We start from the raw sequence: 25,848 nt of genomic DNA, 5'->3' as shown, positions 1-25,848 counted from the left end.
ACTTGCGAGGGAGGCGCGGTGAGGCGGCGGGCCGGGCGGGGAGTTGGCGGTAAGTAGAGGCTACCGTGATGTGAGGAAGCCTAGCTTCGGGCCAGTATGTGGCAACTCGCTGACCTGTCACCCCGCAACCCAAAACGCGCCCAGTATCTCCATTCATTCATGGATCGACATGGGCAAAGGGGACCGGAAGTCCCAAGGCATCAGTGCTGCGAAAGCGGCTGAAGCGCTGTCCCGAACTGCTGGGGGCGCAGGATTCGGGGGGTGAGTGGCTGGGGTGGGTTGCCAGGGGCTGATGCCCAGCGATGGAGCCCCAGCCGATGGCTGATCGCCTGCCTCTCCCGCATTGTGGCATGCAGCTTCTCCGGCAGCACGCCCCCGGCCCCAGGCGGCTTCTCCTTTGGCGCCAAGTATGTCAGCACGGTGCAGGCGGCGGTGGGCAGCGCTGGGTGCAGCGGCGGCAGCGGCGGCGGCGCAGGTGCCAGCGACGCCGCTGTCCGTGGCGCCGCCATAATTCCGGCCGACCTGGATGGCGAGCTGGCGCAGCAGCTGCAGAAGCTGTCCAAGCGGGATGCCACCACCAAGCTCAAGGCGTTGCAGGTAGGGCGCCAGACAACAGGGTGACGGCACGGCCGGCAGGCGTCCTCAGCTTGCAACCGCCACTGATTGTCACAGCAAGCACTGCGGGTGCAAGCAGCAGGCTGCAGGCAACGGCGGGCGTGGCTGCTCGCCGAGGTGATGCAATCACCTTTGGACTTTATCAACCTGCATCCCCACCCCTGCCCACCTGCGCTCCCTGCCCACTCCCCCCAACCCCTGCAGGCGCTCAAGGCGCTCGTCAAGGAGAAGCCGGCGGTGGATGTGCAGGCTGCGCTGCCAAGCTGGGCCTACCTGTTCAGCCGTCTGGTGCTGGACAACAACCGTGGCGTGCGGGCCGAGGCGTGCCACGTCACCGCCGCCATGGCGGCCGCCGTCGGCCGCGGCATCGCCCCGCTCCTCAAGTCGCTGCTACCCTCGTGGTGGCTGGCCCAGCACGACGGCTACACAGAGGCGGCAGCCGCCGCCAGGGCAGCCTTTGCGGCCGCCTTCCCGACGGCCGCCAAGCAGCGGGATGCCGTGCTGTACTGCCGTGCAGAGGTGCGGACGGGCTGGGTGATTGAGCTGCTGGTGGCTTGCTGCCGCGGCCTTCACATGCCAGCCTGCACGTGCGCCTGCGCTCGCAATGCATATTTGCTGAACCTGCACGTGCACTTGGGAGCAACCGAGGGGCGGTGATGAGCCACAGATTTTGCGCAAGGGCTCTGACAGGGGTGTCCGCCGCGGCCGCCGCCGCCGGGCAGCAGGCTGGCGGCGACCCCGCCGACCTGCTGGTGGCCGGCGGCGGCGGTCGTGGCGGCCCCCGCACCATTGATGAAAACCAATCTAACTAGCAGAGATCTGAGCCCCTTCCCATCCATGCCTGACCTGCATTGCATGTGCATCGCTGCAGCAGCAGCGCACAAAAACAATCAGAGGCAGAGGCAGCCGCGCGCTGGTGGTGCATGTCACACCCTGCCTCCCACCTCTGGCATGGGGGCCCCGTTTCACGTTTGCCCTGCGTCCCGCCGCTGGCACGGGGGGGCCGTTTCCCTGCCTGCAGGTGCTGCAGCTTCTGGGCGACAACCTGGCCAGCACGCCGCAGTCGCTGGGGGACGCCAAGAAGGAGAGCGTGGAGGAGCTTCAGGACCGGCAGGAGCGGGTGCTGGCTGCCTCCTGCTCGGCCCTGGCTGCGCTGCTCGACCTGGCAGCACCCCCCGCCAGCGCGGCGGAGCAGGCGGCGGCGCCGGCGGCTGCGGAGCAAGAGCTGCTTGATGGCATCAGGGCGGAGCTGGACCTGCCCGCTTTCTACAAGACGGCGCTGCAGAGCAAGGCGGCGCCTGTGCGACGGGCAGCCTATGGGCTGGTCGCAGCCGCGGCGGAGCGGGCGCCGGCGCGGCTGCTGGCGGGCGGCGCGGCCCACACCGCGCCCGCTGTGCTGGGTGCGCTGGCAGACAAGGAGGCAGGCAACCACGAGGCGATGTGGGGCATGCTGCTGGCCTACGCCCGCGCCCTGCCAGACAGCTGGCGCCACATCAGCATGCAGGCAAGGCCGGCACTGCTGCTCCTCGTGACTTCAACAAGTTATCGTCCCCTGCTCCTGGTCTGCCTAGGCCAGTCCTGGCTTCCCTGGACGTGTCTGTGCTTCCCACCGCAAGACGATGTGCGCTAGTGTGCCCCTTCTCACAAGCCATGGCGCCTTGCCCGCCCTGCCGGTGTGCAGAAGTCCTTCCTGCCGCGCCTCTGGGCCTTCCTGCGCCACTCCTGCTACGGCTCAGCCACCGGCTCCTACCCCGCGCTGCTGCCGCTGGTCTCTCTGCTGCCACAGGTGCGTGAGGAAGGTCTGAGGCCTGGGTGGTGGAACCACCCAGCAGTGCTCAGACAATGGAGTGACATTGTGTTTGTTTACACTCGTTCCTTTTGGCAGCAGAAGCTCAGTGATCACATACATGCCACAGCCATGCCACGCGCGGCCAGCACACCTCCCTTCCGCCTGCCTGCCCGCTGCAGGAGGCGCTGGGACCCCGCCCCACATTCTTCGTCTCCCTGCTGGAAAGCATCTGGCAGGGCCTGGCATCGCTGGCTGCGGGGGCCCTGGGCGGCAGGCTGGCGCGGCAGGCTGCGGCGGCCGCCTACCAAGACTGCCTGCTGTATGCTCTGCTGAAGGCAGACTCCCTTGCGGCAGTCGGTGGGGATGGCAGTACCGCGGGCTCCACCTCGCCGGGGCAGCAGTACAGTTCAGAGGTACTGCAGGCTGCGCTGAGCCAGGCGCTGATGCCGGCGGTGACCGCGGCCAGCGCGGGTGCAGCGGCAGTGGCGCCCGAGGCCGAGGCTGTGCTGACAGGCGCGGTTGCCAGGCTGGGCCAGCCAGCCGCCAGCGCCAGCAGCGGGCAGCGGCTGGAGGCGCTGCTGCAGCTGGTAGGCTCCAGCCTGGCGAGCGCGCTGCAAGACTCGCTGAGCGGCGGTGGCGGAAGCGAGCCATTCGATCGATGCGCAGCGCTGGTGGCTGCCCTGGAGAAGGCAGCTGGCATGTCTGCCGGCGCAGTCGTGGGCGCCGCAGTGGCACAGCCGCTTGTGGCGCTCCTGCTGCCAGAGGTGCGCAGTGGCACGGCCCCGCCGGCAGCGTCCTCCCTGCTCGCCGCCCTTCTCAAGTCGTTCCCGCAGCATGCGGCTGCCGAGGCAGCCGGCACACCGCCGGCCAGCGAGGGTGCTGCATGCGGGCCAGGAGAGTCAGGCGAGGGCCAGCCGCCCCCCTCTAGCTCGGCGGCAGGCGTGAGCGACGAGGTCGCCTCCCTGCGCCTGCACCAGAGCGCCAGCTTCACGATTGAGAGCGTGCTGCGGTGAGCGGGCAGCACCTGTCGCCCCTCCCTCTGTCTGACGGCACACTGTGCCGTGATGCCTTGCTTTGTTGTGACCTCATCCTCCCTTGCCAACCTTGGCCGATGTTGGGTCCCCGACTCGACCCTTCCCTGCTATGCCCCTGCAGGCGCCTGTGTGACGAGCAGCAGCCCGAGGCCGCGGCCGCAAGCTGCGACCTGCTGCTTTCGTGCCTGCCCCAGGTATGCTGGCAGCATGGTTTGGTGGCCAAGGGGGGTGGGGCATAGCCTGCTTGCTGCTCCCCCTCTTGCTTGTGATAATGTGGATGGCGTCCGATGGCATCGTGTGATTCTGGGTTTCGTCGTTACCCATCCCTTTTGCTCCTATGCAGGTGCACCACCCGCTCCGCAAGCTGGCTGATGTGCTGCTGCAGCTGCTGGAGCGGCAGCAGGCGTCCACCGCCGCGCTGCTTCTGGAGCACCTTGTGTCAGGCCAGCACCCCGAGCTGGCTGTGGCAGCCTGCCGCTCAGCAGAGCTGGACCGGGTGTCAGCGATGCTGGCAGGCAGCGGCGGCCCGTCTTTAGCAATCCAGGAGGCGGCAGTGCCGCGGCTGCTGGCGCTGCTGCTGGCGGGAGACGGCCGCAGCAGCCTGCTGTCGGAAGCGGCACAGGCTGCCTTGCTTGAGCATTTGGTGCAGGTGCTACAGACAGCACAGGCAGAGCTGGAGCAGGCAGGCGGGGAAGCAGCAGATGTTGCCGCCGCAGCAGCAGCCGCGGCAGTGCTGCAGGCGTTGCAGGCAGCCCTGCTGTCGCCGGCGCTGGATGCCAGATGCAGCAGCCAGGTGCTCGGCCTGCGGCTGCAGCTTCTGGCAACAGCCTTCCGCCTGCTGCTGCACGATGCTGCAACCGAGGCAGAGGCAGCGGCTGCAGAGGGTGGCAGCCAGTATGGCGCGGCCAGCTTTGTGGATGAGAGCGATGCTGAGTCAGTAGAGCTTCCACAGCAGCCTGGGGCCGCCGCGGTGGCCGCCCAGCAGCTGTGGCAGCAGCCGGAAGCCATTGCCGGCGTGCTGGGCTCTGCAGCTGCAGAGCAGCGGGGCGCCTTTGTTACGTCTGTACAGCATGCAGTGGAGAGCGTGCTCCTGTGGCATGGCTCGCCGGCAGCAGCATTAGCAGCAGCAGAGGCGGCCGGGCCGCTGCTTGCGGTGCTTGGCAGCAGCAGCGAGCTGCAGCAGCAGTTGCTGCAAGCCTTGGTGGGGCAACCGCAGCAACAAGAGGATGCCGCAAGCAGCAGCAGCAGTAGCAAGGCGCACGCGTACAGCGAGGCCGAAGCCCTCTTCTTAGCGGCTGTAGGAGCAGCAGCAGGCTTTGATTCGCTGCTGCCGCCTAGCAACCCAGGATCAGCAGCGCACGCAGCTGTTAGCATTTTGGCGGCACTGCAGGCAGACCCTGCGGCGGCACGCCAGCAGCAGGAGCAACTCCTAGACTACGTGGCAGGAGCCGTGGCAGGCACGCTGCTGCAGCGGACTCTGCAGGTAGCAGCAGCGACAGCCAGCTCCCCAGGTCATGCGGCTGTGCTGTGTGCCCTGCTGCGGGCAGCAACGGGCGGCGGCAGCACCAGCCTGGCAGCCGCGGCAAGATTCTTTGCCAGTGCGGCAGGCGAAGGCGCACAGCTGCCGATGTCGCCGGCGCTGCTTCGCCAGTTGCTGCCCGTTGTGGCACCTGTCTTCCGTTGCAGCACCCTGCTACTGCAGCAGTCTGCCCTGCCCACACTGTCGCAGCAGCTGTGCCGGCTGAGCAACGCAGCAGATCCTGTGGCATTGTTGGAAGACGGTAGCGAGCAGCAGGCAGCTGCAGTAGACCTGCTGCTCTCTGCTGTGGCATGCTTCCCCTGCACGACTGGCGCCGAGGCAGCGGCGCAGCTGCCAGCTCCAGGCGCCGCAACAGCAGCTGGCCAGGAGACTTCTAGCGCCAGCAGCACCAGCACCACCTCATCCTATGCCAAGGGCGACAAAGTGTGGTACCGCCAGCAGGACGGCGGCTGGCTGGAAGCTGAGGTGCGCCCTGATGGCGCTGCCTTGCACACCGTGTGCCACGCCAGGAACGGTTCATTGCACAGCTTGTTTGGTGGTGGTCGCGCTAGCTTGATCCCTTGCTGTGCATGGCACGGCCGTGTGCTGCAGGTGACTGCTGTTGACACGAGTGTCCAGCCGCCTTCTTACGGCGTGAAGTTCGATGGAGCGGCGTACCGCGAGACAGAGGCCAGCCGGTTGCGGCCTCGCCAGCCCGGCGCAGCGCCCCCACCGTCAGCGGTGCCAGCAGCAGCAGCGGCGGAGAGGCAGGCAGCGGGGGCCTCGGCCCTGCCACCTGCGGGCTCTTGCACGGCCGAGGAGCAGGCAGCCCTGGTGCAGCTGCTGCAGCACCAAGCCAGGGGTGCCAAGGGTGCGGCTGCGGCTGCCCGCTTGGAGGCGGCTGCCGGGGCGGCCAGGGCTAGCGCCGAGCCAACTCCGCCTGCAGTGGCAGCCGCGGTGGCTGCGCTGCTGCACGCCGCAGTGGCGTATGCCAGCCAGCAGCTCAGCCAGCAGCAGTGGGGGCTCCTGCTGGAGCAGCTGCGCGCGGCGTTTGGGCAGTGTGCCGCCGCGCTGTCGGCGGCGGCGGGCCAGGTGGCGGCCACGGTGTGTGCTGCTGCAGCGGAGATTGCGGTGGGCGCCGACATGCAGAGCCCGGCGGTGGCGCTGCAGTTCTTCCGCCGGCTCAAGCTGAGGGGTGTGCTGGAGCGCTCAGCCAAGGTGGGCGGGTCCTGGGGAGAAGCGAGGGAAAGAGGCGGAGCAGCGGCCCATGCTGGTCCGACCAGAGAGCCGTCATGGGAGCTTGGCTGCATCTGTCAACTGCTTTTCGGCGCCGGACCGGAGCTCAGTGCACTCGCCTGTTCTCTAAACAGTGTCATCTTTTGTCTGCAGGCCCAAGCAGAGGCTGCACGCGTGACGGCCAGCCTGGAGGCCCAGCTGGTTGCCCTAGATGAGCTGCTGCTCCCTCTGCTGATGCCCACGCTGCAAGCCTACACGCGCGCGGCCGCTGTGGCGGGCACCTGCCGCAGCCTGTCCGAGCGGGACTGGCAGGCGGCGGAGGCCGCCGTGTGCAGCGATGCTCTGCAGCTGTTTGTCACCGCTGGATCCATCGCTGCAGCGGCCGGCGTCAGCGGCGCGGCAGCCGCAGACGAGCTGGCCGGGTGGATGTGCGGGCGGCGGGGCGAGGAGGGCGCCGCGACGGCGGCGCAGTCGGCGGCCGCCTGGCAGCTGCTGAGTCAGCACGTGGCGAGTACGCTGCGCGCCGCCGACCGTGCTTTCTTACTGGCAGCTGTTGACCGGGCGAACGGCGGCATGGACTCGACTGGTGAGCACGCACGCAAACACTCCAGGCGTTGTGATGCAGTTGCGTCCGAACAGGATTCCCGTATAGCTGAAAACCTGGCCTCCCTGCTCTCACAAACAGCTGCGTGCTGTGGCTGCCCTGCCCTGCCCTGCTGCAGGCGTCGATGCGCTGGGGTCTCTGCTGGCGCTCAGCCTGTCGGGCATCCCGCCACCCAGCATGGCAGCCGCCGCCTTCTCTGCCATCCTGCAACACACCGAGCTGACTGCATCGCTGACAGCAGCTGAGGGGGTGGACGAGGATCAGCTTATGGAGGAGCAGCGGCAGCAGGGCGCGGCGGCTGCGGGTGGGAGCGGCGACGGCGCAGACGCCGCAGCCTTGCTGGAGCAAGTGGGCGTTCGGCCGGAGCTGGCCGCGGCGGTGGCCGGCGGCGGCGCGGGCGCCGGCTTCTTCACTGGCTGGGCGCTGCTGCTGGCGCATGTGCTGGCTGCGCCTGCGGAATCACACGGCCGGCGGCTGCTGGTTCAAGCCGTCAAGGATGCACATGCGCTGGTGCCTGCCCTGCTGGACGCTCTCGTGCCGCTGCTTCCGCTGGATGCGGCAAGTAGCAGCAGGCGGGAGAGCTCCGGTGGCACGCCAGGGGCACGCCGCGCTGTCGCCGCACCGACGACCAGCGGCACTGCGACGCCCAGCAGCAGCAGCGGCAGCGATGGCGGCGGCGGCGGCTTTGCGGCGCAGCTTCTGGCTGTGGGCCCTTACCCTGTCGATGGCGGTGCCGGCAGCAGCGACGGCGCTGGCCGCCTGGATGCGGAGCCCTCTGGCGCAGCAGGCGAGCAGCAGCAGCGGCGGCAGCGCTTTGCGGTGCTGCTGTACTCGGCGGTGCTGCAGGCGCTGCCCGCGTCGGCGCGCCTGTGGTTTGCCGACCTGCGGGACCGCGGTACGGCCGGCGCCGTGGAGCGGTACACCTCCGCCGCCGTCAGCGGCGAGCTGCTGTCTGCTGAGTTTGCGGCTGTCACCCAGGTATGTAGGCACTGTGGCTTCTGGGTGGGGAGGTGTGGCTCCTGGGCAGTTCCTCTGCCGTGCCTGCCTGGCCGTCTGTTTGCCTGCCTGGATGCCTGCCTGCCGGCCCCGCGAGGCCAAGGAGGTGGCGGTCGCTCTCCGCCGCGTGATGAGCAGTAGCTTGCCTGGACGCTAGCCTATTAAGTAATGAGGTTGCTTCATCCACCTTCCCTGCTGCAGGCCGCCTCCGCCTTTGGAAAGTTTGACAAGTTCTCGGTACGGGCCAACTCCACCAGCCGGGAGGTCATCGCCGGTGAGCAGGGTGGAAGGGCGGCACCGCAAGAGCACCTGAGGCGGGGATGCAGCCTGGTATCCGGCCTATCCCCGCACGACGGGCGGCATCGCTCGAGCCAGGCCCTCTGCTGCTCGGCCGCCTGCCCTCCCTGCCCCTGCTGCTGCCTGACCACCCTACCCACCCTCCCGCCGGAGCGCAGTGATGGAGGTGGAGGATGGGCACCTGCTGGAGCTGGCCGTCAAGCTGCCTGCCAGCATGCCGTTGCGCCTGCCCGAGCTGGAATGCCGCCGCAAGGTGGGCTTCACTCTTGGCTGGCCCGGGGGTCCCAGGCCGGCTGGCCGTTGCAGGCCTGGAGCTTCATGCAGCGCTCGCTGGCATGAGCTGTTGCATGGGGGATCGTCGTGAGGCTTTCTGCTTAATGACAGGCTGCCAATTTTGAAGAGTGCTTTCCTCTTGCTCTTGCTCAAACCACCACAAGTGTTGCCCTTCTTGGCGCTCAGGTGGGCGTGTCCGAGGGGCGGCTGCGCAAGTGGCTGCTCAGCATCAGCGCCTTCCTCCGCATGCAGGTCAGTGCCCTGACCTGCCCGCCTGGTGCAGGGCAGCCCTCGCCGCTGCTTGGTGCCCGTCTTTGTTGGCCAGCTTGCCTGCACCTACACAGCTTGCCTGCATCCGCGTCCAACCTGGCTCGGGACCAGGCCGGATGCCAGGGCACTTGACACCCTGCTACTGCTGCTTTCACCCGCCCACAGAATGGCAGCGTGGCTGAGGCCATCAGCCTCTGGAAGCGCAACGTAGACAAGGAGTTTGAGGGTAGGTGGCGGGGCCGCCTCTGTGCAGGGCAGAGTGACGGGGTGTGGACGGCCCCAGGCAAGGGCAGGGGGATGCACCTGTGCAGCGTTCTCTCGTGCACACCGCCGCCGCTTTGCCCCCGGTTGCAGGCCAGGAGGAGTGCCTCATCTGCTACAGCATCGTCCAGCACACCAGCGGCCAGCTGCCGCGCCTGAGGTGGGCCCGGGTGTCAGCCGTGAGGGCCGCTCGCCTGGCGCTGCCTGCCGGCCTTCCTGCCCACCAGACCGTCTTCAGAGGCGCCCAACCGACTCAACCAAGCCATTGTGTCCGGTGCTGTGCTGCCTGCAGTTGTCGGACCTGCCGCAAGCGCTTCCACGGCGGCTGCCTGTACAAGTGGTTCAAAAGCAGCGGCAAGTCGACATGCCCCCACTGCCAGAGCCCATGGTAGCCCCAGCAGCCGGTGCCTCTCGGCAGAGCTGGTTCGCGCCTCGCTGTCACCACTCCATGTAATGCATGCATGGTGAAGATGCTGCTCAGGCCATGGAATGCAGCCCAGTTGGTGCAGCGCCAGGTCACAACTTTGCAGCGGGGCAGGGCTGCTGCCGCCGCCGCCAGCTGGCCGAGCACAGTCAGCATACAAGGTGCCGTGAACCCTCCCTCCCTGCCTGCTGCTGATGGGCGTGGTGCTGGCTGTGTGGAGGTTTCTGACGCCCTCCGATCACAACTCCTGGTTTTCGCGTTCTCGCTTATGCTCGCGCTACTGCGTGCCACGACAGGCTGCATCGCGTACAGGGGCCCGTCATCGCTGCTGGGAGCGTCACGCCTCGCAGCAGCGGCCCTCACGACACCCCACCAGCCTGCCGGGCGGACACCGCCTGCTGTGGCGGCCGCGTCACCAGCGTCTCTCCGCGTCGTGGCAGGCATGAGCACGGCAGGGGAGTGCGAGGTGGGAACATTCTTGGCATCCCTGTCCTGCAGCGCTGCTGCTGCATCTGGCCACAGGAGCTTGGCCCTCTCAGCACCTACCCCAGGGCCTTTCCACCATGCGGTCACCGACTGACCATTACCTAATCGCATCTGCCACCCCTGGAAGCGCAGGTGCTCAGTGAGCTGCAGCAGCATGTGGGCGTGGGGGTGCTGAACCGGCCCAAGGCCCTTAACGCCCTCAACACCCGAATGGTGGAGGCCATGTTTGAGATCTACTCCCGATGGGACGCCGACCCCCAGGTGGCATGCATTGTCCTCAAGGCAAGGCAGCCAGCTGCTGCTGGATGTGGCTGGTGCGCGGCGCGGCGCTGAGCGCTGCTGCTGCTTGCTAATGGGGCAGGGCGAGGGCGCCGGGTCGGCATGGGTGCAAAGCGGTGCATGCGCCCGCGGCTTTGTGGCGGGGGTGGGCATCTTGCATGGGCACAGTGCCTCCACTTGGCTGCCCGGTATTCAGCCCCGTGCACATGGCATGTGCCGTGCAGGGGGCTGGCGACAAGGCGTTCTGTGCGGGCGGGGATGTGAAGACTGTGGTTCAGCAGGGGCTGGCGGGGCAGGTGGATGAGGCCCTCAGGTTGGTCACGCGCAGCGAGCCCGCTTAAGTGTTGTCGCGTTGCAGGGCCGACACGCGACGTGGTGGCGTGCCGCCCCGCCGCCTCACCATTCAATTGTATTTTGCTTTCCACCCGCTGCTGGCCGCTGCGCCCCGCAATCCTCGAGCTCCGCTGCCTGCAACCGGTACCACCTGTGCCGCAGGTTCTTCCACTCGGAGTACCGCCTGAACTACCTTATCAGCGAGTTGACCAAGCCGCACGTGGCGATGATTGATGGGATCACCATGGGCGGCGGCGTGGGCGTGTCAGTGCATGGCACCTTCCGTGTGGCCACAGAGAGGTGGGGGGCAGGTTGCTGGGCGGGAGAGGAGAGTCGAGGCATTGTGAGGGAGAGGAGGCACGCGTGTTCGGTTGTTGGAACCGCTGCAACCTCGTAATTGGTGGCAAGCAGGCAACCAGCCAGCCCGACGGAGCCAGTCGCGCCACCACTTCCTGTGCAGGACTGTCTTCTCCATGCCCGAGTGCGCCATAGGGCTGTACCCGGACGTCGGTGGCTCCTACTTTCTACCTCGCCTGCGCGGCGGGCTAGGAATGTACCTGGCCCTCACCGGCGCCCGGCTCCAGGTGGGGGTGCTGTACTTTGCTGGTGCAGGCTGTGCCTCTTGCTACTCCTGTTGCCTACAGCGCTCCCTTGGTTGGTGTGGGCCTTTGGCCGCAAGCTGAGGGTTTGACGGCAATGCCCGCTCGGCTACCTGCCGTTGTCATCATGCACAGCTTACCTGCCTGCTGCATTTCACATCGTCCTATGCAGGGTGTGGATGTGCGACATGCGGGCATTGCCACCCACTACATCCCATCCCAGCTCCTGCCTGAGGTGCCACGCTGTTCTGTTTGCACCGCCTCACTTATGCCCGCTGTCGTCGCTGTTGCGGCTCCTGCTGCTCGCGTTGCCACTTGCGTGCTGCTCTGAACAGGTCCTGGCTGTTCCTTGCCGTCCCTGCAGCTGCACCAATCCATTGTGGGCCTCGGCCCCGCTGCCAGCGATGCAGGTGGGTGTCATCTTGGCAGTTGGAGTTGGCTCTGCGGCTTGGTTTTCTGTATGGACCGCAGGGTTTAGCCCACAGCTTGCCTGCTGTGCATCTTCATGCTGCAGCTGCGCTGGGCGAGGTGCTGAGCTCCTTTGAGGCACGCGAGGCGCTGCCAGAGGGACAGCTGGCCGCCATCAGGCAAGCCCGCCGCATTTTGCCGCTTGGGACAGGCCCCAGCCAATTGTCAGTGTGGGCCAGAGGGTGTTCCAAGCCAGCTTCAAAGCTGGCGGATTCCGCGCCCAGGCTTCGGAATGATCCGTTGGCGTGCTGACCGGGCCGTGCCGCAGCGCCGACATCAACCTGTGCTTTGGCGGCAAGGCGAGCGTAGAAGAGATTTACGAGGCTTGTGAACGCGCCGGGCAGTGGGGCATCGACACCATCGCCCAGATGTCCAAGTGAGCAACGCAGCCAGCAACAGTGCCCGCATCTTTCATCCTCGTAGCATCCCACGTCAGCTGGCCTTTCGACCTGCCATGCGCCTGCCCAGCGAGGGTAGCGCACTTCTCTCTTGCCTGGCCCTTGCCTGAGGCTCAGATCTGAGCTCAGATCTGATCTGATCCTTGCCCGGTGCCGTCACTGCAGAGGCTCGCCCATGTCTCAGAAGCTCAGCTTTGAGCAGCTGCGGCGCGGCGCGGGCATGGACCTGGCGGCCTGCCTGCAGATGGAAAACAGGATGGTGCGTGTGGGTGGGTGGGGGGGGGGTGCTTGTGGTGGCCAGCTACAGGTGTTCTTTCTTCTGTGTTTTTCAATGGATTGACAGCTGGTCGTGCTGCCGCAGGTGCACCGCTGCGTGGCCAACATTGGGTCCGACTTTTACACAGGAGTGCAGGCAGCCTTGATCACTCGCAGCGGCAACCCCATCTGGGTGCCTTTCAGCCTCAAGGGCGTGAGTGCAGCTGCTCCCCGCTCTGCCACTCCCGCCTTGGGAGGGTTAGTGGGGTCGGTAGCAGGTGTAACATTGTGGGCATGGCAATTGCGCTGCCTAACTGTGTGCTTGTTTAGGCAGAACCCCTGTCAACATGCTGGCATTGATGCGTGAGCCCACCCACCCTCGGATGTTGCCATGCAGGTGCGAGCCGAAGATGTGGAGTCTTTCTTCCAGCCGCTACCGCCCCACCAGGAGCTGCAGCTGCCGCAGCTGTCGGGGAGGGGCCAGCAGGCCAAGCTTTGACTCGGGTGCCCTGAAGCCTGCTGTGTACATCACGCATCGACTAACAGAGGACAGGCTTCAGCCCACTTCCGCCATTTCCAGTCATGCCAGGACCCTTCATCGGTACGAGTTTGAGGCGTGCCCTATCCACTTCTGCTGGTCAATTTACAGTGAGAAGTGCTCTCAAATCAATCAATCGAACAATAAAATCAAGTAGCAGACCACTGTAGCAATGAAAGGCCATGCATGCGCGAAGGCGCCCAATCACGGCACGCCGCACACGGGGTGTGCCCACTCATTTTCCGGCCTCGGCTTTGGCTGGTGGGTTGATGGTCAGAGCACACACCTGCGTGCACTCCGACAGGCAGTACGCCCTGCTGCGGTAGCCATCCTTGAACACCACAATCTCCTTCCTGCGCCACAAGGCCAGCCAACAGCAGCAAGCTGCCGTCAGCCAGATTGTTAGGCATACCCACCATGTGACGCACGCTACTCGCTCGCATGGGTTCGGCAACAACCCATCAGGTTTGCTCCCAGGCACCCCTGCTCACCTGAGTGTCATGGGGCCTAGCCCTGGCGAGCCCTGCCCGCCACGCAGGCACGTTGGCACGCACTTGCGCACGCACTGCGTTATCTGCTTGCCCTTGGGTCCCTCTAAAAGCGCTCCCAGGCGCGGCGCGGTGCTGCTGTCTGCCGAGTTGAGGCCCTGAGGCACCGTCTCAAAATATTCATCCTCCACATCTCCGGCAGCCGGTTCGCTCCTCAGAGTGAAGTCGCCGCCGTCGGCCGCCGCCGGCAGCGGCAGCACCAGCTGGAGCGCCGCCAGCACTTGCACAGCCGACAGCAGCACCGCTGCGAGAGGCGTGCCGCCGCCGCAGCCGCCGCCCCACGGCGCTGCAGCCGGCCGGCCATGCGTTCGCGCAGCCGCAGAAATCGTTGATGTCTGCCTCGGGTGCGCCTTGCTGCGGCCAGCCCGCTTGTGTGGTGGCGGGAGGTGGCTGCTGGGTTGGGTGGCGCAGGCTAGCACCATCGTGCAGCTCTAGCGTCCAGGAATGGCAATCTCGATGTCGATGGTGGTGTGATGGCGTGAGACAGTCGATGGGCGCCTGGTTAGCAAGTTTTGGATCCATAGAAAGTGGCCGCGCTGAAACGACGAAAATGTTGAGCTGTGGAGGCTCCCTTGTTTCATCCTGCATTCCATACACTGTTGCAAGCAAAATGACAGTCACACCAGGCGAGTAGGCCTTGTGATGGGGGCCATGTGATGGGGCGTGCTGGTGTGCACACCAGCAAACCGATGAATGAATGCACTGTGTGTACCTTTGCCGGCATGCAGATGAGCTCATGCAGCTGGCTCTAGCTCAGGCGCTGCCCCAACGGGAGCGGCAGCGGTGCGCCTCGCCCGTAGGCTGCTTTACATCATATTGGATGGGGGGGGAGGCCGTGTATTCCTAGCTGTAGCCCAGCCCCAGCCCGGGTGTGCATTTTGCTATGTGCCGGGCTCCCCCCATGATCTATTGCCGCAGGTTGGAAGTTGCATGCCGCACGAAGCTCAGGCGCGTGATGCCCAGCGAGCGGCACTAAACCCGGCAGATCTTGCCCAGCAGCAGCAATCTGTGCATCAGAAGCAGCAGCAGCAGCAGCAGCAGGTTGGGGCGCCTCCTGGAGGTCATTGGCCAGCAGCACAGCAGCAGCAGCACGAACGCCAGTCAGCTGCAGCTGCAACGACGTGGCAACCGCAGCCTGGAAACAGCAGTAGAAGCCTCTGCCGCACTGGCAAGCGCAAAGCGGCGGAACCCGACGACTCGCCAGAGCGGCAGGGAACCAACCAGCTGGTTCGCGCACCGCAGGCTGCGCCAGTGCTGTGCTACTGCTCGACAGCGGCTGTTGGGCGCCACACGTTGTAACCACCACATGGATTGTGGCCCACAGAGAACGCACCACATAGCTGCCAGACGGGTGGTGACCTGTTACAGTCTGATGATACACAGCGCGAAGGGGACGGTAGGAATGTGAGTGTGGTCTCAAAAGCTCTTCTCGGAGTGGCGGCGCTTTGGGGAGGGAGCGGATGGGCCACGCCCCAACCTCCCAGCACCCGCCCTCATGCTGCCTGCGCGTCGAGCATCCGCCGCCGCTGATGCACGCAGCATGGTGCCAAGGCTGCTGCTGCTGCTGCGAGCGGGTGCTCACAGGCGGCCGCGGGGGCCCACAGCGGGGGTCTGCTGGGGGCCGACAGTGATGGGCAGCTTCACGTCCGCGCTGCCCTTGGCGCCCCACGCCAGGATGCCGGCGGCACCTGCAGAGGAAAGCATGGGCGCGTCAGGGCTGGTGCAGCAGCAAAGCGCGATTGGAAACTTTGGCCGACGACAAGCCGCTCCGCCAGCACTGTTACGCCCAGCGCTGATGGGCCCAGGCGGCAGCAGCCGTCACAGGCCACACCAGCAGCAAACCAGCAGCAGGCAAGAACTACACGTGTGGCAACGCAGTGCAGCAGCATAGCGGTAGCCACCCGGGGGGCGGCGGCTCACCGATGGCGACCAGGCCGAGCACGTACTCGCGGCGGGTCAGGCCACCGGCTGCGCGCTCAAAGAACTCGCTCTGCACAGACAGGAAGGTGGAAAGGGTCACACAACGCTTGATGCTGGCGAATAGTGATGCTTGTAACGATGGTCGTCAGAATTCTGCGGCGCGAGCATCCAACAGTACACGCACACGGGCCACCATGCCTGCCCATTGCAGGCCCCACCGCCAGGCTGCTGCATTTGAGCATCCCTCCATGTGCTGACCTGCAGGCTGTTGTAGCGGTTCTTGTCCTCCTGGCCATACATGTCCCAGCTGCCAATGGTGTTCTCCAGGTCCTGAGAGAAACAGACAAAAGAGCACAGCCAGTCAGAAGTTGGCGACAGCGCAACTGGCAATGCACAGCAGCGGTCCCAAGCCTCGTTGACGTTGCTGAAATTGCCAGAGATGTCTCCCCGCACCTGCAGGTCGAAGAACCGGCTCTCCTCGCCGTACTTGGCCTGCACCGGGGCGGCGCGCCTGCACACAACAGCGCGGCACCAGGCGGGAACGAGAATGGTGAGCCTGGAGCCGTCATTCGTTGCATCCCTATCGGCTGTAGCTGCATCAATTGCTGCCATTCCGCTGCCCGACAGCGCCCAATCCCAGCAGCTGTTCCAGCAGGCACGGGTGCAGCGTGATGCCGGCCGTAGGAGGGTGGGTGCCGCCGTGCGCCGAGAACCACAAAGCGGCCCGCCGCGCGCTGTTTGGGGTTGGCGAAGCTGCTCATGCCCCATGGCGGCCGCAAAGGCCTGCGCAGCCTTGCCGCCTCCTCACCCCGCTGCCAACCCCACCCATTCCCCTCTGCTCCTTCACTGGCCCATTGCGACGGATCGCTGCTGCCTGACTCACGTGGCAGCGGTGCGGCGAGCGGTGCGGGCCTGCACGGGGCGGGCGGCCACGCAGGCCTTGCTGGAGAGCACGGAAGCCTGCATCTTCACGTTGGGACTACGAAAGACGGAGGGGAGGTCCTAGGGCGGCTGCAGGTCTCAACCGATGGCTCCGGGCGTCGCCTCAAGGCCGGCAGGCCAAAGATTTCTTCCGATGTTGTACATCTGTACCATCACGACCGGCTGCCTCCTTCGGCCACTGTCAGTCGGGCGATCCGCATGCATATCGCGTGCATCCAACAGCATAATGGTGAAGAGGCTTCGCATTCACTGCAGGTCAAGTTGTGGTGGATGTCAACGTGCGACATGCCGACGCTCATTTGAAGGCAAACATAAGAGGGGAAACATGGGGGGGGGCGATCCTGGGAGCAGCTGAGCTGTCACGTCGGCCGCTGCCTCAGTCGTCCAGCTGCAGTCGGTGCGCCGCCCCGCGCGCCTCGACCAGCGGCTGCAGCTGCGCCACCTTCTCGTACATTCCCAGCAGGCCGCCCGTGTGCACAAACAGCACCTTGCGGCCCCGCCACTCCTCGGGCCGCTCCCTCATCTCCGTCAGCAGCCCGTGCAGCGCCTTGCCCGTGTACACGGGGTCGAGCACGATCCCCGTGGCGGCGGCCACATCCGCCACCGCCTGCAGCTCATCCTCGCGGCTGATGGCGTAGCCGGCGCCCCTGGCCTGCACCGCCCTGCAGACAGCCGAAGCACATCCCGAGGGGCTCGGCAAAAGCTGGCGCTCCAGTCCGGCAGGCAGTGCATGACATGCCGACCATCAACGCCACCCGGCCCGAGCCCCCACCTGAACATGCCCGCCGAGTCGGCCCCCACCACATCCCGCGTGGCGCCCAGCCCCTCCAGCAGCCCGTCGCAGAATGTGTGGAAATAGTCGGGATCGTCACATACGCCATAGGCATGCACTCGCAGTCCCAGCCCGCCAAGGTGGTTGCCCAGGGCGATGCCCGCAGTGGTGCCACCACTGCCACAGGCCTGCGAGAGGGACACCGCGAGCGGCGGCCTCCGTCTCACGGGAGCGGCCCAGGTACTGCCCTCACTAAGAATGTGCGGCTGGCAAAGCGAAGCGTTTGGTGCTGCTGCTGGAGGGCCGCGCGCCAACTCATGTTGCGACAAACAGCCACATGCACACGAGCAGGCAGGGCACAGCGCCAGGGCGCACCATGGCGATGTCGGTGAATCCCTGCCCCACAATCTGCTGCTCGACCTCCCGCATCATCTCAAGGTACCTGCGCCAGGCCAGCGGCGGCGGCAGCAGCAAGGCCTCAGAGAAGCCCGCCAGCCCACCACCTTTGAAGGCTTTGGCTTTCCATTCGGCATGCCTGCACAACAACTGAGGTAGAAACCCCAGCGGCATGTGCAGCCCACAGATGGGCAACATACAGGCAGCCATGCATCCCACAGCTCACCCCCAGACCCCCATGGAGCTGCTGCCTCCCACGGGGATGACAAAGGGGTTGAGGCCCCAGGGCGCCTGCCGCAGCTGCGCCGCCAGGCGCTCGCCCAGTGCGGGGCCGCCATACCGCCCATACTCCTCCTTTGTCACCTGTGCCAGTAGCAGCAGCAGCAGCAGCAGCATGATCCAGGGTAGGGGCGCAGGGGAGCAGCCACGCGGGATCCAGAGCCGATCAAAGACACCAGCGAGCCGCCTGCATGCGGCGCCCAGGCTGCTCCCCCACCTGCCAGATGTGGGCTCCAATGAGCCGCTCCACGAGCAAGTTGCCCACCAATCCGGGGTCTGCGGCAGTGGCGAGGAGTGCCCAGTTGTTTTGCCCCCACCCTTCTAGGCGTGTGTGGCACAGCTGGCAGCGGCCATGCCCGCCACCTGTCGACAGCAAGCACACCACACACACACACCTGCACTGCGCTTTATAGGACCCGCGGCCCGCCCAGCGCAGCAGCGCCCGCTGGTCCCTCACCCGAGTCGGCAAGGTGCTTGCTGTTGCGCAGGATGAGGTGGCAGGGGAGCCCCAGGTAGCGGGCGGCCACCGCAGTGGCGCGGGCGTGGTTGGACTGGATGCCGCCAATGGTGATTATGCTGTCGTGGCCCCGCTGCACCGCCTCAGCCATGAGGAACTCCAGCTTTCGTACCTGCAGGGCAGCAAGAACCAAATGGCGTACGACCAGCGGGAGGAGGCGGGGAGTTGAGTGGCGGCGGCACGAGCCCAGCACCAAGACCGAGCCCGGCGCTCGATGCGGCATGACAGAGCTGCAGGGGGAGTACGAGGTGGGCGAGCTCTGGCACCAGCCAGGCAGCAGCAGGAAGACCCAGCATGGACCCACCTTGTTGCCGCTCAGCTGCATGCCGGTCAGGTCATCTCGCTTGATGTGCAGCTCGCAGCCGGGCGGCACGCCTGGCACAGGCCAGGGGTGGATGGGCGTGGGCAGCTGCGCCAGGTGGCATCGCTGCTTGGGTAGCTGCAGCATCAGAGCAGGAGCAGCGGCGACAGGTTACCAACACTGGCACCCGACACCAAGCCTGTTCTGGTGCGCCGCCACAGCCAGCGGGCCCATCTCACTTACCAGGGCTAGGTTGGTGGCCCAGGCCGGCGGCGTGTATGGCTGCAGCTGGAACATCTGGGAGGCTGGGGCCACAGCTACACAGAACAAGGGTACACAGCTGGGGAAGCGACACAGCGACGGCGAGGCGGGCGGCAGGCACCAGCGGCGGCTCTGCTGGAACACTCCTGCAGGTCGCAAGTCAGGCGGCGTCGGCCTTCTCACCCATCGTGCTGTGCGCTGCGCTGATCAAGGATGCCAGCCGGCGCTCCGGAAGCGACTGAGCAGAGAGCAGACTGGCGAATGTCGGGGGCTGGCTCTGCTGGGTTGGCTGATGCCAGCAATTGGATTGAAAGTGATCAGCGGAATAGGCTATTGGACGATCAAGGCTTCCTGCTGCCCATGCATGGACCCAAACGCCACGGGGGCCAGAGCCCGGAGCGGCTCAGCTTGTGGAGCAATGTTCTTGCTTGTTCACAAGTGCCGAACTTCCCTCTGCGCTGCAAGTGCACCCCTGACCCGCCTGGGGCGCGACCGCCCGATCAGGTCTTTGTCACACTGTGCACAGGGCCAAAGTTCCGCTCAGCAGCTTCGGCATGCAGCAGCAACAGCACGGGCAGTGACGCGCGGCCATGGCGGCCTTGCAAGTGGAGAGGAAGCCCGGGCTCGTCATTAAACCGGGCCATGTCAGGCTTGCAGAGGCCGATGTGGACCTGCTCGAGGCGGGACAAACTAGCCCAGCCGAGACGCCACGGCGGGAAGGTGAGGGGAGGGCGCAGCGGCTTGCGGGGCGGGCAGGCGGATTGCTGCCGCTCGCCCGCCGGCAGGAGTGCCATACCGGTGCCAGCTACAATCAACTGTCAGCGTGCAATGGGCCTTTGTGCAGCGGCTCCTGCGTTGAAAAGCTGTTGCTGGGGTTGCCCGCCAAGCACCATGCATATCCACCCAGCATGGGCTGCCCCCGCTTTGCCCCGCGCTGTGCAGGCCCCCTGCCGGGTGCCGTGGCGGTGTGGAAGTGCCAGACAGCCCTGGCGGTGACGCAGGCGTCATTTGTAGTGGGTTCGGTCATCCTGAAGAGCAGTCTGAAGTATGTGGATGAAGAGAAAGGGGAGGCCTTCTCGCCCATCGTGTATGCGCTGTTTCGCGAGGCATGCGCCGGGCCCATCCTGCTGCTGCTGTCCCGGGCCATGGCAGGTGGGCTAGGTGCCGCTTGCACGTCCGGCGCCCGCTTGCTGCTGCTGTGCGGATAGCCAGAAAAACATGCACCCTTGTTGCTGGCCCCGCATGCTGCTGCTGCTCTCCCGGCCCTCGACACCCGCTGCTCCTTGTTGTGTCGCCCTGCCCCACCGGCTGCAGGCAGGACCCACCCCAAGCAGAGCGATCTGTGGCGGGTGGGGGTCATGGGCGGCGCCATGTTCCTGTCGCAGCTGCTTTACATCCTGGGCATAGAGTTGTCGGGCGTCACGGTGGCCACTTGCATGCAGCCCGCCATCCCGGTGAGCGGCATCACTCAGGCCGACCACCCTGCCTGCCTGCCTGCCTGCCTACCTGCCTGCCTGCCTGCCTACCTGCCTGCTTGCCTCCCTGTGTGCCCACCGCCCTGCCCGTCGACCTTGCTGCCTCCGCTTCCATGCCCACAGGTGTTCACCGTGCTGCTGGGCATCGCGCTACACATGGAGCAGGGCAACCCGCGCAAGCTGGCTGGCATCGGGCTGTCGGTGGCGGGCGCGATTTGCATGGTGGCCGGCGGCGCCGCCTCGGCCACCCACGGCCACGGCGTGACCCAGCAGGAGGCCAGCAACATGCTGCTGGGGGATGTGTGCCTGCTCATAAACACCCTGGCCATGGCCGTCTATTACATTGTGTCCAAGCAGATGGTGCAGCGCTACCCCGCCATCTGCGTGGCCGCCTGGGCCTACCTTGTAGGTGCGTGCCTAGCACGCCTCCCAGCCGGGGCTGCAGAGGGGCTGTATGGGTGAAGAGGAGCGGTTGCAGAGGCCAGGCCGGTGGCCGGCGCCTGGCTAGCAATGCTACGCCATGCCATCCTTGGTTGCCGCCCGTCGCCGGCATGCCCGTACCTTCGTATCGCCCGCCTGCACCACCCCCGCCTGCGCCCATGCTTTCCGCCCCGCAGCGGCGACCTGCATGGCGCTGGCGGCGGCGATCTTCACCGAGGCCGCCGACTGGCACTTCCCGCGGTCCATGGTGCTGCCGCTGATCTACTGGATCCTGGTCTGCTCGGTGGCTGGCTACTATGCCGTCACCTGGGCCATGCGCCACCTGCCCGCCTCACAGGTGCGCGGGCGGGCTTGTTGGTGTCGGTGGCGGGGTGGAGCTTGTGCCTGTCGAGGCGCAGGAATCGCGTTTCCCGCGTTGGTGATGTCTGTGTGCAGTAGTGGTGTGGAGCCGCTGGGCCCAACAGCCACGACGGTTGTCGAAGCTGCGGCTGCACACACACTCTGACCCGGCGCGTCGCATCTCCTCCTCGCAGGTGGCCGCCTTCCAGTGCTTGCAGCCCTTCGTCGGCACGCTGCTGGCCTTCCTGGTGCTGGCTGAGCAGCCCACGGCGTGGGACCTGGGCGCGATAGGCATCGTGGCGGGCCTGCTGCTGGTCAGCACCAGCAGCGACCGGCGCGACATAGACACGCATGCGGTGATGACCCGCATCCGGCGCCTGCTGTCCCACCGCAACCTCATGCTCACCAAGTCGGTGCACATGCTGCAGCTGTGGCCCGCCGAGCAGCGGCATTAGCTTCTTCCGCTGGAGATGTCTGCTGCGGCCGCGGCAGAAAGCTCCAGCTGAAGTGTTCTCTCGAGTCAATACATTATGTTTCCCTCATGCCCTGCCTGCCTTTGCCAAATCTGTCTCTTTCCGCTCCCGCCGTCTCCTGCTCCGCTCCCGCCTTTCGTCGTCCTATTCGCCGGCTCCCCAAAACTGTTATCCTATCCCCTTCACCATTTTTGTACACTGTTATGATTAAAGACCCCCACAGATGATGTGAGAGAAGAGGGGCAGGAGCCATTGGGGAGCCCTCGGTGCGGGGGCCCTACGCCTGCACCGCCGTGCGTACCTCGCCGGCAAGCCATGCCGACATAAGAAAACCCTAGGGCAGCATACTGCCCGTTCACCGTCCGGCACGTAGTAGGTAATCGCCACCAGCGCCGGGTGCCCTCCCTCCCTGAACAAGCCGAGCCAGACAGCAAGTGGAAGCCGTGCGCCCCAGCTGCGCCTGGAGGCTCCTGGAGCGCTTCAAATTGCGAAAGCCTGCTTGGAACGAGCAGTGTAGGTCGCTGTCGATCGGTGCACGGGGATGGCCGACCCGCCGCCAGCGCCGCCCGCCAGGCAGTGCCCCCCAACCATTTACCGCAGCGCTGCCGGCGAGCAAGCCATCAGGTCTCTGTATGACAAAGTCCTGGCTGTACTGCCATACGAGCATGAGGAGCGGTTTGTCGAGACCAGCTATGGCTCAGCACATGTGCTAGTGTGCGGGCCAGCCGCGGCGGCGGCACAGCCGCTGGTCGTTTGGCACGGAATGGGGGCGCCGGCCCCTTTCATCCTTCGCATGCTGGAGCCGCTGGTCCTATCGCAACGCTTCCGCATCTATGTACCAGACCTGCCCTACCAGGTTGGTCTGCATGAGGCAGCTGAACCATTCATCTGTTCATCACTAACCAAATTACAAGGCACGTTTGCCTTGCCGCCATCCACACTCTTCTCCACATCGTCCTGCCTGCCTGCCTTCTTACAGGCTGGCAGCAGGACGGAAGACGCTCTGCTGGACCCTACCACTTCACGCCATGGGCAATGGGGCCTGGAAGTTCTGCGGGGGCCGGCGGCTGCTGGCACCACCACAAGCCGGTTCTGCTGCCGCAGCCCCAACCCCTCCGCTGCAGGGGGGCGTGTCGTTGGGGGCGGCTGTGATTATTGACCTGGCGGCGGTGGCGCCAGAGGCGATACGCGGGGCGGTACTGCTGGTGCCTGGAGGGCTGATCCCAGGTGAGGGGGTGGTGCCTTGCAGGGGAAGCGAGTGGGCACAGGGTCCAGCGCTGGTGGCCCATTCCTCCTTGCTTGGCAGCGGCGTGCAGAGGCTGGGGCCGCGCCGCACAGCGTGCTGTTCTGCTATTCATTGGGCTGCTCCGCTCCGCGCCGTGCAGTCTCTCTGACCTCGTTCCTGCTGCGCATCGTGCTGCCCTCGCTGCTCTACCTCCTGCTGCCCTGCTCCTTCACCGCCCGCCTGGCGCTGTCGGGGATGTGTGATGAGCCGGTGCCGGCGGACTGGGAGCTGATTCCTCTGACATGGAAGTGAGTGCAGGGTCCTGTGCCGGCCTGGTGGCGGGGCTGCTTGGCTGGCTGTTTGGCAGGCGGCCTGCCACTCTCCGCCAACGCCGCGGCCAGCCATGGATGCATGTAAAAGCCTGTCTCACTCACTTTGCTGCGTGGCCGCCCACCCCTGAGCCTGCAGGCATGTTGTCCGCCGGCCAGAGCTCCCCGGCGGCCACGGCGGCTTCCCTCCCGACGATCTGGCCCGCCTGGCAGCTCCCACCTTTGTCATCTGTGCCGAGCGTGACGTATTCTGGCCGGGCAAAGCGGCTGCCGCCGCCGCCGCAGCAGCCCTGCCAGACTGCCAGACGGCAGTGATCCCTGACGCACGCCACCTGCCTTCTAGGCGCAAAATGGAGGAAGCGAATCGCTGGATCCTGGACTTCTTCCTCGAGAGGGGTTTATTGTGACCGGGCGGCTCGGGAGCAGCTCAGGCACGGCAGTGGAATGGGCCGCCACGCATGGACTGCTTGTGTGGCCCGCCTGCTGGCAACCTGCATCTAGCGCATGGCAGTTCTGTACGCGCATTCCTCTCCACCGCCCCCAATTCCTTGTGTCTATCGCCGCCCCGCCACTCGCGGCGGCAAACAACGTGCTCGCTTGGCACTGCTCTCCACAACGGTGGCTTTCAGAAGCCCTGAACTCCCTTTACTTTATTTTTCGAGTTTGCATGTTTGTATGTGTGCTTCATGATGCTGGCGCGTGTAAACATGAAAAGATGGTGGCAGCGTGCAAACTGGCCCAGCTGGCGGCAGCTGTTCTCGCACTGCCGCCGTGCCTCCTTTCCACCACTCTTGCTCGGCATTCCTGGGCTGCCAGTTTTCGTTCCCTTGTGTCATAGCATCTGCCTCTTCCTTTGAGACTTCGCAGAGCGCAAGGCATGCTGTCTACCAGGCACTGCCTGGGGCCCGTGGCCCAGCGGCGGCCCTTGGCGGTGCCTAGCCTGCGCAACCGCACCGCCAGCCGCGTGGTGTGCTTTCAGGAGGGAGCCAGCTCGGCTGCTGGTGCCAACACACGAATCGCGTTCGAAATTCCGCTCCAGGTGCTGTGTCCCTCAGAGCGACGTTTGTTTGTGATTGGAAACGACAGTGGTGATGGGAGCAGGGCTGTGTCCGGCAGCAGGCGGTTGGCGCCCGCGCCGTCGCCCACACCAACCTGCTGCTACCCTGCCCCTCCTCCCATAGACCGCCTTTGGCGAGCGGGTGGCCGTCGTGGGCTCCTTCACGGGCTGGGACCCCGCCACACCGCTGAAGCTGGAGTGGAGCGAGGGCAACCTTTGGCACGGCGAGGTTGAGGTGCCCGCGGGGTGAGTGGCGGGCGCCGCCAGCGCCTGGCGCTTGTAAGGCAGGGGAGCACAGGCCGCTCCCTGCTGCTCTCAACCTCGTCTTTCTTCTTGCTGCTGGTCACATTCAGCTGCTTTTTTAAATTCCTCATATTTCGCACCTGCCCAGTTTGTGCTGCGCAGCGAGCCTCTGGAGTACAAGTACATCATCTCCAAAGGCGATGCCGTGACCTGGCAGCCCGGCCGCAACCTGGTGCTGACCCTGAGCGAGGGCGCCCAGGTGCGATATGCTTCTTGCCAGCTGCTTATCGCCTGCCATCATCTCACATTGGCATTCGCATTGGGCTGCCCTGACACCTGAGTCCCGCTCGGGCTGCCTGCTGCCTGCTGTGGGGCCTGCAAGCTCCCACACTGCCTCGAGGCTCACTGGGCGTGTTGCTGCCGATCCCCTCGATGGCTGTCTCGCCACCTCCCTGCCCACCCGCCCACCGCTCGCGTCCCTTCTTGAAGGCTGTGCTGGTGCTGGACGACTGGCTGGGCAAGAAGCACGAGGTGAAGTCATCAACTGCCAAGGAGGAGGCAGAGGTTGCGGCCCAGGGCGCAGAGGCGGCTGTAGTGGAGCTGGTCGCGGCTGTCAACAGCATAGCGGCCAATGGCGTGGCGGCTGTGCTGGAGACGCAGCTGCCGGTGCCAGCAGAGCAGGAGCAGGCATTTCAGGCAGCCGAGGCGACGCCCACTGATGAGAAGCAACAAGAGGAGGAGGGGCCAGAGGCGGCAGCTATGACAGCTACCGAGGATGGGACCGCGCCACTGCTTGCCAACGAGACGCTGACGAAGCCTGCGGCAGCAGCTCCAAAGGCGGCGTCGGTCAGCATGCCGGCTGTGGCAGCGGCGGCCGTGTCCTCCCTGCAAGCAACCACCGCCCAGCTCAAGGCAAGCAAGGGGCTGGCCGGCAGGGGGCCCAGTCGCATCCTGTTTGCTCTGTTTCCTCAGCTTGGAGTCTCGTCCACCTGATCCTGAGGTGCCGCGTCACCCTCCAGCTCAAACTCACTCACAGTCACCGCCTCTGCCTTTGTGCAGGCCACGGCCCTGCGTGCGCGGGACAAGGCTCCCTCGGCCGCGATGCCCGTGGTCGCGTTGGTGGTGTGTGTGGCGCTGGTGGCTGCTGCCCTGGACGCCGTGGGGCCGCTGGTGGCTGGCGGCCTCGCCATCCTGCGCCAGCGCGCCGCCACGGTGCTGCACTTTGTTGCTGACTCGCTGGCCACGCTGGCCAGCAGGCGCCGCTGAGCCTGCTGGTGGCACCTCCGGGAAGCGGCGGCAGCCTGCTGCAGCGCCGCCTGTGCAGTGCGTGGCCGCCGCCGGCGGACGCCTGATGCAGCATTGCCAACGGATGTGAAATGAACCCGTCTGCAATTTGACGTGTCCTCCTACTGGTAGCGACCATGTTCTTGTTTGTATCGTGATAGCCTACTCTTCTGATGCATGCATAGATATATTCAGCCTTGCGACTTTGCTCGAATGGGCAAATTGCTCCCCTTGTCTGTTTTGTATACTAATTACGTTTCACTCCTTCAGGTAGCCTGTCCCTTTCATTGCCGTTGACCCCTCACTGCCAATGCATGCAAGTATCTATCTAGATGTGCCCCTCTTGGGGGTGCCCGTGGTGGCCAGCTGCAG

General features: G+C 65.7%; 8 protein-coding genes across 8 annotated transcripts; 5 read left to right on the top strand and 3 right to left on the bottom strand.

Moving 5' to 3' along the window:
• Positions 1-169: 169 nt before the first annotated feature.
• Positions 170-9,286, top strand: CHLNCDRAFT_140854 (hypothetical protein; the record flags this gene model as incomplete). Its single annotated transcript, XM_005850950.1, has 18 exons — positions 170-189; positions 357-597; positions 820-1,164; positions 1,341-1,367; positions 1,637-2,143; positions 2,297-2,401; positions 2,584-3,413; positions 3,560-3,632; positions 3,782-5,443; positions 5,570-6,175; positions 6,347-6,779; positions 6,916-7,775; positions 7,995-8,067; positions 8,249-8,343; positions 8,550-8,615; positions 8,799-8,859; positions 8,988-9,054; positions 9,187-9,286. The coding sequence occupies 18 exons, from the start codon at positions 170-172 to the stop codon at positions 9,284-9,286; spliced, it is 6,171 nt and encodes a 2,056-aa protein (XP_005851012.1).
• A 474-nt stretch (positions 9,287-9,760) lies between these two features.
• Positions 9,761-12,635, top strand: CHLNCDRAFT_140853 (hypothetical protein; the record flags this gene model as incomplete). The annotated part of the gene is made up of 12 exons (XM_005850949.1): positions 9,761-9,784; positions 9,937-10,065; positions 10,308-10,396; positions 10,579-10,716; positions 10,877-11,000; positions 11,188-11,250; positions 11,380-11,425; positions 11,530-11,653; positions 11,752-11,859; positions 12,047-12,140; positions 12,243-12,350; positions 12,534-12,635. 12 exons carry the CDS (start codon positions 9,761-9,763, stop codon positions 12,633-12,635), a joined length of 1,149 nt encoding a protein of 382 aa, XP_005851011.1.
• A 274-nt stretch (positions 12,636-12,909) lies between these two features.
• On the bottom strand, positions 12,910-14,719 carry CHLNCDRAFT_140852 (hypothetical protein; the record flags this gene model as incomplete). Its single annotated transcript, XM_005850667.1, has 3 exons — positions 12,910-13,027; positions 13,229-13,508; positions 14,710-14,719. 3 exons carry the CDS (start codon positions 14,717-14,719, stop codon positions 12,910-12,912), a joined length of 408 nt encoding a protein of 135 aa, XP_005850729.1.
• An 81-nt stretch (positions 14,720-14,800) lies between these two features.
• Positions 14,801-16,108, bottom strand: CHLNCDRAFT_140851 (hypothetical protein; the record flags this gene model as incomplete). Its single annotated transcript, XM_005850666.1, has 5 exons — positions 14,801-14,910; positions 15,143-15,212; positions 15,401-15,472; positions 15,596-15,653; positions 16,026-16,108. The coding sequence occupies 5 exons, from the start codon at positions 16,106-16,108 to the stop codon at positions 14,801-14,803; spliced, it is 393 nt and encodes a 130-aa protein (XP_005850728.1).
• Positions 16,109-16,268: 160 nt separating this feature from the next.
• Positions 16,269-18,923, bottom strand: CHLNCDRAFT_34235 (hypothetical protein). The gene is made up of 9 exons (XM_005850665.1): positions 18,794-18,923; positions 18,593-18,666; positions 18,353-18,487; positions 17,989-18,160; positions 17,749-17,807; positions 17,479-17,615; positions 17,232-17,298; positions 16,857-17,044; positions 16,269-16,746 (listed from the first exon to the last, which is right to left on the bottom strand). Exons 1-9 carry the CDS (start codon positions 18,795-18,797, stop codon positions 16,461-16,463), a joined length of 1,122 nt encoding a protein of 373 aa, XP_005850727.1. The 5' UTR covers positions 18,798-18,923; the 3' UTR covers positions 16,269-16,460.
• Positions 18,924-19,200: 277 nt separating this feature from the next.
• CHLNCDRAFT_140849 (hypothetical protein) lies at positions 19,201-21,320 on the top strand (the record flags this gene model as incomplete). Its single annotated transcript, XM_005850948.1, has 6 exons — positions 19,201-19,330; positions 19,553-19,762; positions 19,925-20,064; positions 20,209-20,494; positions 20,703-20,863; positions 21,060-21,320. 6 exons carry the CDS (start codon positions 19,201-19,203, stop codon positions 21,318-21,320), a joined length of 1,188 nt encoding a protein of 395 aa, XP_005851010.1.
• A 781-nt stretch (positions 21,321-22,101) lies between these two features.
• Positions 22,102-23,299, top strand: CHLNCDRAFT_140848 (hypothetical protein; the record flags this gene model as incomplete). The annotated part of the gene is made up of 4 exons (XM_005850947.1): positions 22,102-22,194; positions 22,463-22,565; positions 22,724-22,871; positions 23,032-23,299. The coding sequence occupies 4 exons, from the start codon at positions 22,102-22,104 to the stop codon at positions 23,297-23,299; spliced, it is 612 nt and encodes a 203-aa protein (XP_005851009.1).
• A 470-nt stretch (positions 23,300-23,769) lies between these two features.
• CHLNCDRAFT_140847 (hypothetical protein) lies at positions 23,770-25,458 on the top strand (the record flags this gene model as incomplete). Its single annotated transcript, XM_005850946.1, has 5 exons — positions 23,770-23,859; positions 24,074-24,195; positions 24,355-24,451; positions 24,682-25,038; positions 25,252-25,458. 5 exons carry the CDS (start codon positions 23,770-23,772, stop codon positions 25,456-25,458), a joined length of 873 nt encoding a protein of 290 aa, XP_005851008.1.
• Between the last annotated feature and the right edge of the window lie 390 nt (positions 25,459-25,848).

Source organism: Chlorella variabilis, assembly GCF_000147415.1.
Source record: "Chlorella variabilis unplaced genomic scaffold CHLNCscaffold_3, whole genome shotgun sequence".
Classification (NCBI taxonomy): domain Eukaryota; kingdom Viridiplantae; phylum Chlorophyta; class Trebouxiophyceae; order Chlorellales; family Chlorellaceae; genus Chlorella; species Chlorella variabilis.
This window is presented reverse-complemented; position numbering and strand designations above follow the sequence as displayed.